General features: G+C 53.1%; 1 protein-coding gene across 1 annotated transcript; it reads left to right on the forward strand.

The window, feature by feature from the left end:
• The first annotated feature begins 5,677 nt into the window (after positions 1-5,677).
• TMEM158 (transmembrane protein 158) lies at positions 5,678-7,517 on the forward strand. Its single transcript, XM_068558119.1, has one exon. It carries the CDS (start codon positions 5,969-5,971, stop codon positions 6,860-6,862), a length of 894 nt encoding a protein of 297 aa, XP_068414220.1. The 5' UTR covers positions 5,678-5,968; the 3' UTR covers positions 6,863-7,517.
• Positions 7,518-8,058: the final 541 nt, after the last annotated feature.

Raw genomic sequence — 8,058 nt, forward strand, 5'->3', positions numbered from 1 at the left:
TAGAAATGCACATCACCATTCTACCAAAAAAAAAAAAAAAGTTTTTAAAAGATAGTTTCAGTCAGTTTGCCTGACAGATGCTCACCCTGGAAATAAGTGTTTAATGGCAGTTTTTTCACAGAAACTACCCTGCTATCCCCATCAATGGGGTTTAGTCAATACCTCTTGAATATTTCGCCAAGTAACTTGTGAATACGTTATCTTAGAATCCATCAACGTCATACCTGAAGGCTCTCAGGTATCTCAGGAGCTCCAGGCTGGATGTCTGTCCAGCTGAGCAGTCCCTGCTGAATCCCAGGTTCCTGACCAGCACTTACTGAGTACCAGGAGCCCTGACGGCACTGGAGGCAGAGCAACAGGCGTGGGGAATCCAGGGCTCCATCCATAAGGATGCACCAGATTGGGAAAACATCCTCCAGAATTTCAGTATTGGTAGAATTTATGAACTGGGACTGAGTACAGGCTAGATATCATTGGAATGCTGAAGAGATGCAGATGACCCATCCTTTGCCAGCTGCCCAGACATCCTGCACCTGCTTCCTCATCATTAAAACAGGACGATAACCTCCAACTCACAAGGTTGTTGGTGACGGCGGAGATCATTTAGCAGGGCTGTGATTAAGAACACAGTTGTCAGATGAGGTTTGGATTTTGGTTCCACCACTGTGATTTTGTATAAGTGACTTAATCCCTCGAGCCTCCGTTCACCTCATCTGTAAAGTGGTCACAGTAATCTCTTCCTCAGTAAACTACGGTGGGGATGCATTTCAAGTGCTTGACACAGTGCCTGGAGCACAGTAAGTGTCAAGGGACAGTTATCATCTGGTGAAGGTACCAATGCCAGGCCAAACCCAAAAGAGGGTCTCACTTGGCAGGATTTCTCTCCCCTTCAAATTCTTTCACATATGTTATCACCCGGGCACCATTTTCTTCCTCACAGTTCTCTCTTAGATACTCTCCATATTCCTGTAACAGCACAAGCTTCTTATTGCCTCAAAAAGGCTTCGTTGAAATCTTACCAGAAGCCCAGCATGATGTCTGGGTCTCTGGATAGAAGAGAAATACCAGCAGTGGCCCTGCCCACCATGCACAGAGGATATCCAAAAGCAAACAACCAATGCACCAGACTGAATTGTCTTAGTAACAGCTTGAGCTGGCCACAGCAGCCTTGTCCCAAGGCAGCCCACGATTAATTGCCAAATGAATTGTGTGGGCTATAATTGCTGCCAGAAGTGCGCGAAGGGAAATCTCCCTTCTGACCACAGTGATCAGGAAGGATAAACATCCACACCCTGGAGATCTGGCTGAGCCACTCGGTGAGGTCACGAAGCAACCTGGAAGCAGAGGGCACAGGACTGGTCAGGCTCTAATCACCTGAACACTGGGGGCCCCCAGCCCTCCCCCAGGGCCTGGTACAAAGGCCCAGCTCTTCAGCTGCTTCTGCAATCAGTCAAGTTTCCCATCGGAGGAATGGGATTTCGCAGGGAGACTGGAATGAAAAGAATTCTTCCCCTATTTCCTAGTGCCCCCCGCCCAAAACACACGCCAACCCAACTACCACAACCTTCACCAGTGACTCTGGTATAGCTGAACCACTGGTTTCTAAGCCCCTCTTTCCTCTGTCCTATTTTTACGATTATTTTGTGGTTCTTGCTTACTTCTCAGCCTACAGCGTGTGGTAATCATATCTAACGAATTACTGTACCTGTGGCACTCTGAGGTCACTAGATGAAAGGAATTCAAGTAACCCAGAGAGATCTTTTTGTTAATTATAACTTCAGTAGGCAGCATAAGGAAAAATTAGCTAACACCGGCGAAGGACACAGGAAATGAAAAGAATGAAACAACTGGGCATCGTTACTAATTATTTTCTTTGAAGTCCTCATGATTGTTTTCTAACAATACAGTCCATGTAGAAAAACTTGCTATTTGTATTTTATAGACAAAACAGATTTATCAAAGTCTTCCATTCGTTTGATAAAAATGATAGGACTTGAGGAGATGGAAGGAGTCTCGTTTGCCTTTCTTCCTTACATAGAAGGGAAGTCTGGGCTCATCTGGGATGTTCTTCCTAGTCATTCAGCTTGCCCTGACTCATGTCCCTCAGTGCTGCTGGGTGTCAGGGTTTGTGAGATCAATTCAGCCTTCCAGGCCAAACTCTGCCCCACCAGGTGGTTCCCCATGGGACCTGGCTCCTCCCCCAGTCCCAGGCAGGGCAGGGCAGGGCAGGGCCAGGTGGGCGGCTCCTGGCCTGCAGGCTGGTAGGGGCTACGTGAGTCTTGTTGCTGTGGAACTGGCGTGGCTCTGTCCATCTCAATTCCCTGACCGCTTCCCGACATCCTGCCTGCTGGGTTGGCCCAGTCTATTAAATTCACTCACTCATTCATCAGCTAGTTATTGAACCCCTACTATATGCCATGCACTGTTCCATTGAACAAAACAGATAAAGCCCCGCTTTCAGGCAGCAGGCATTCCAAAGAAGGGAAACACATTAAACAAAGAAGAAAAACCTACGGTGTGACGGCTGACGATAAGTACCAGGAAGACACGGAACAACGCACAAGAGGATGGAGAGGGATGGGGATGCTGGGAATGGGTGCTGTTTTACAGGAATGGTCCGGAAAGGCCTCTCTGGGGAAGCTGACATTTTAGCAGAGATCTGTGGGAAGGGAAGGAGCAAGCAAGATAGCTATCAGAAAGAATGGCGTCCTAGGCAGAGGAAACAGCACGGGCAAAGGCTCTGAGTCTGGATTTGCTTGCTGTGTTCCAGGAATAGCAAGAAAGGCAGTATGCCTGGAACAGAGCCGGTGAGGGAAAGGGAAAGTGGTAGGAGATGGATCAGAGAAGGGACCAGGGGCCACAACTTAACCAACAGGTCTCCACCTGTAGCTTGGGCAGAATTCTTAACCAGCAGGCCAACTCACTCAGTCAGCAACTGCATGTTGAGTGCCCTATGCTTCTGGCTGGACCCCAGATCCCCGCTGGGCTGAAGGAAAGAACACAAAGTGATAATGGCTGTAAAAGGTAGTGGGACTTCAATTTCCTTTTTTTTTTTTTTTTCTTCAGAGTATTAGTTGCACATTTAGAGAATACAAAGATTGCAGAAAAGAATAATGATGCAGATGCAGAGAAGTAAAGAATCAGGCAGCCGGGATTCTAATGGTTTCCTCCACTGTTTTCCAAACTTTGTCTAATGCTGTTATAATATGTTGGTTATATATATATCCTTAAAAAGAAACTCGACCAAAAGTTTTTATCAAAATGAAATTAGAATTACACCATATATTCTTTTAACTTATGCACAGACTTTGGAACCCAACCTCAATAAGATAAGACACAACTAGTTCTTTGAAAAGCACAAACTTTTGAGTCAGTGGAGACTGGACTGATATTCTGGTTTTGCCACCAGTTGCTGTGGGGCCTCAGGTAGGTTACTCACGCTCTTTGAGCCTCAGTTTTTTCACTGTAAAATAGGTATCACATCCATAGGATTGTTTTAAAGAGTAGAGATGATGTGTAAAACACCTGGCACGTGGTAAGTACTAAATAAATGGTGGCTAGTCAGAGCTATTAGCAAACAGGCAAATTTGTCCAATCAACAAACACAGCCTCTCCCCCGTGCTCAAGCGCTTCTGCCATTGCTGGTAACACAGCAGTAAACAAGAACGAAAATAACGTAATTTTATCTTATCTTCCCAAATTCCAATTGCCCCCAAAGACAGCAAATCAATCTAGAACTGTGTGGTTGTCCCTCTGAATGAGGGTAAGGTGTTGGAGTCCTACACGTGCTGGAAAAGTGGGCAGAATTCAGGTTCCTGGGACGCAGGGCAACGGTGGCACAGCTTTGCAGCGAACTATTTGGCTCCCCAAGCGGCTCTGTGTCTTCTTCCTTTGCTGCTGCCTCCCTGCTGCTCAGACAAAGCCAGGAAGCTCCCACCTCTGGATGAAACCCTAGAGAGTATCACCCGCTGTCAAAGCCAGTGGACTCAAAATCCACCCCTTGAAGACTGGGCCTGTCTCAGCCCTGAAGATTACCTGAGGCCCTCGTTCTTGGGCTGTTCACCAGCCACATGTCTCAGATCAAAACAGCTCCGCCATATCAGACGGTAGATTCTGTTCCTGACATGCAAGGCTAAAAAGGAAAACTAACTTTTAATAAAAGCACGAAAATTCACATTGCTCTCTCTGGTAGTTTGCTTCCCAGCAGAGAAGTGACGAAGGCTTAAACAAAAGGGAGTCCCGTCCCCTCAGGGAAATTCATCATTTCTGTAGAAACCAAGGGTCATTCCAGGCAGCCAGCTCGGGCCAGACTGACAGGAACCACATCTCATCAGCCACCACATGAGCACCTCTGTGAACAGACGGACAGACACTGGGTTGAGTGCACTGATCACAGCAACCCCGCAAGGCAGGTACCACTGAGCCCGCTGTTCAGATGGGGAAGCCAAGGCCAAGTCAGAATAATGACTTGCCCAGGTGGAAAGAAGGCAGGTAGGTTTGGGACCTATATTTTGGAGCTGTTTTTACATCTTCCTCAACCTGGTTTGACTCATTGTCAGAAACAATGGATACATCTGCCAGAAATGTAACCAGCCACCAAGCCTAGCAATGTAGTTCTGTTCAGGAGACGGAGCCGGTTTAGACGGAGTGCCATTTTGGTGACGGCCTGTTTCTGCTCCCTCCACCCCTTCCCTCTCAGACTCAGGAATAGCCGGTGCGCACGGAGCACAATGGCTTCAAACCACAGGGTTATTCTCTTGGAGCAGCGTCAGTGAATTTTTCTTACCAAGTGTAAAAGGCCAAACTGCTAGGAAAGTGTTTTTTAAAATATAAATCTGGTCTTGGCACGTTATTCTTGACAGGCCTTCCTTCGCTTAATATCCTAACGGGGATGAATCTTCCCTTGAACAGATTCTACATACAAATCTTTCCTAAATACGCGCTCATTGGACTTGCCAGACCAGGGCCTTGCACATGAGCAGCTGTTTCCTGGGAGTTAAAGTCCCTATCAGGAAACCCCAGGGCAGCAAGGCTATGGGGCTCACATTCCCACCCGACCCTCTCCACCCCAACTCCATAGAGTTCTTGGAATTTTGGGGTTTGCTTGCTGTGAGAATACCAAGTGGATCTATTGTGTTGGAGGTACATTAAAAACCGGCCAAACTCTCCGGACCTAAGAGACACTCGTGGCCAGGAGTTTCGGTTCTGGCTCTTGGGGTGGCCTGGGGAAGTCTTTCCCCTCTCTCCGCCTCAATTTTACCTTCTGTAAAAGGAGCGAGGTCCAGGTGAGCACCAAGGTGAGACATCTCAGGCCCGCCTCAGGCGTGACAAAAGCCTCCCTCCGAGGACGCAATTCCCTCAAAGCGCCTTCGCCGCTTGGAGTTGGACTCCGGCGGTGTGGCAGGGCCGCCAGGGCGCGTCCGCAGGCTTCGCGAGCCGGGCCAACCCACCCCGCCCCGAACTATCGGACGACAGCCACAGAAGCGACCGGCCGGGCCCACGCGCAGCCTTCGGAGTCCCACCCCCGCACGCTGCCTACACCCCTCTAGGCCCGCCCGACCACGCCCTCGCTCCCGCCGCGGCGCGTGCAACCCCGCCCTCCCCGGAGTCTCCGAGCCTCGCGGGCGGAGGGCGGGGCGGGATGGGGCGAGGCGCGCGGGAGGCGGAGCCGAGACGGGGAATCCTGCTCCCGGCGCGCGCAGGGCCAAGCAGAGCCGCCCGGCCGTCCGAGGGCCCTTGCGTCGGGGGCGGCGGGGAGCCCCAGACACCGCCGGGCCGGGAGGGAGCTCCGCGCCAAGCGAGCCGCTGCCACCGCCTCCGCGCCGCCCCCGCGGGCTGAGGGGGGCCCGACGCGTCTTCACTCCGCCCGCCGCCAGTCCCCGCGGTCCAGCCGTCAGCTCGCCGGCTCGTCTCCCGCGCGCCATGCAGCCACCGCCTGCCCTGCGCGCGTAGGCGCCCGCCACAGGCCATGCTGCCCCTGCTCGCCGCGCTGCTGGCCGCCGCCTGCCCGCTGCCGCCCGCCCGCGGCGGGGCCGCGGACGCGCCGGGCCTCCTCGGGGCGCCCCTCAACGCCTCGGTCAACGCGTCGTCTGCGGACGAGCCTGCCGCCCCGCGGCTGCTGGCCTCGGCGGCGCCCGGGGCCCCCGAGCGCCCCGGCCCGGAGGAGGAGGCGGCGGCGCCGTGCAACATCAGCGTGCAGCGACAGATGCTGAGCTCGCTGCTCGTGCGCTGGGGCCGCCCGCGGGGCTTCCAGTGCGACCTGCTCCTCTTCTCCACCAACGCGCACGGCCGCGCCTTCTTCGCCGCCGCCTTCCACCGAGTCGGGCCGCCGCTACTTATCGAGCACCTAGGGCTGGCGGCGGGCGGCGCGCAGCAGGACCTGCGCCTCTGCGTGGGCTGCGGCTGGGTGCGCGGCCGCCGCCCCGGCCGCCTCCGGCCCGCCGGCGCCACCGCCGGGGCGCCCACCGCGCTGCCCGCCTACCCCGCAGCCGAGTCCCCCGGGCCGCTGTGGCTGCAGGGAGAGCCGCTGCATTTCTGCTGCCTGGACTTCAGCCTGGAGGAGCTGCAGGGCGAGCCGGGCTGGCGGCTGAACCGCAAGCCCATCGAGTCCACGCTGGTGGCCTGCTTCATGACCCTGGTCATCGTCGTGTGGAGCGTGGCCGCCCTCATCTGGCCGGTGCCCATCATCGCCGGCTTCCTGCCCAACGGCATGGAGCAGCGCCGGACCACCGCCAGCGCCGCCGCCGCCGCCGCCGCCGCCGCCCCCGCCGCTGTACCCGCTGGGACCACCGCCGCCGCAGCCGCAGCCGCAGCCGCTGCCGCCGCAGCCGCGGCCGTCACCTCGGGGGCGGCGACCAAGTGACCCGCCCCACTCCTCCCCTTGTCCGCCCTGTGTCCGCGCTCTCGGTGCCTTTCCCGCCGGGAGACTCGGCCGGTGTGCTTCGTGCAGTAGTGACCGTTAGTTCTTCCCGGGAGGGGTCCGCGGAAGAGGCCCCAGCGTGTGGGAAAAGCCAGGTTTGTGCCGCGCTTCTGGCTCCGAAAAGCAGATGCAAGCCCTTGCCCTGCAGGGTGAGATCCGCAGCTTGGAAGACGGAGAGGAGGGAAATGGGGCCCTTTCCCCTGGGGCCCTTTCCCCTCTTTGCGTCCCCCTGCCCTCCTTCCTTCCCGCACCCACGTGCCCTATATTCATGGCAGAAAATGACCAAATCCTGTGTATTTGTTTTATATATTTAATAACCGTTTTAAATGAAAGTTTTAGTAAAAAAAAAATCAAATTGCTATTGCTGTAGTAAGGGAAGCTCTTTGTATCTGAACACAGTATTTGAAGTTTGTTGTTTTTTAATTTATTTAAAAGGGGGAGGAGGCATGGGAATGATTTAACACTGATATATTGTTACCGCTGAAAATGAACTTTATTAACCTTTTTCCAAGTCGATCTATCCAGTGACGTGGCCAGATGGGCGTTTCTTCTTGTACTTCTGTGTTTTTTTGGCTTTTAATACAGACATTTTCCTCCAGAGATGCGTATGTGTCTTTATTTGATTCGGAAAAGGAATCCAAGAATTGCAAGATGATCCCCTGAAACGTGAGGAAGGGACTCTTCAGAAAGTGAGAGAAGGGCTAACTCTGTCTCCCTTGCCTGTCTGGGAGAGGCGGGAGATGGAAACCATACTACTGGCCCTAATGGCAGTGCTTTTGCCTCTCACCACGCGGCCACCCCCACCCCTCAGCCTCACTGACGCCCGTCACGGCGGCATACAGGGTTTTATGTGATTTATCTTTTTACGCATTTCCCTCAGGCCCTGTAAAACACCCAGTTAAGTGCCAAAATGGTGAAATCGGTAGTTCCTCTGAGCCAGGTGTCTTTCATGAAAATGACTCATTTTAAAAGGCATGTAAATATCCTTTTCATATGTGTAACCTTTAGTATATGAACACATTTCAAAAGCTGGTTTTAAAGCCTGAGCTATTTCGGCATTAAGATTTTTTTCAAGGTGAACTCTTACAGACTAATTAACACCTTAAAAAAAATTTTAAGCTACTTTCTCTTGCTCCATC

This window comes from Eschrichtius robustus, chromosome 12 (assembly GCF_028021215.1).
Source record: "Eschrichtius robustus isolate mEscRob2 chromosome 12, mEscRob2.pri, whole genome shotgun sequence".
Taxonomy (NCBI): Eukaryota; Metazoa; Chordata; class Mammalia; order Artiodactyla; family Eschrichtiidae; genus Eschrichtius; species Eschrichtius robustus.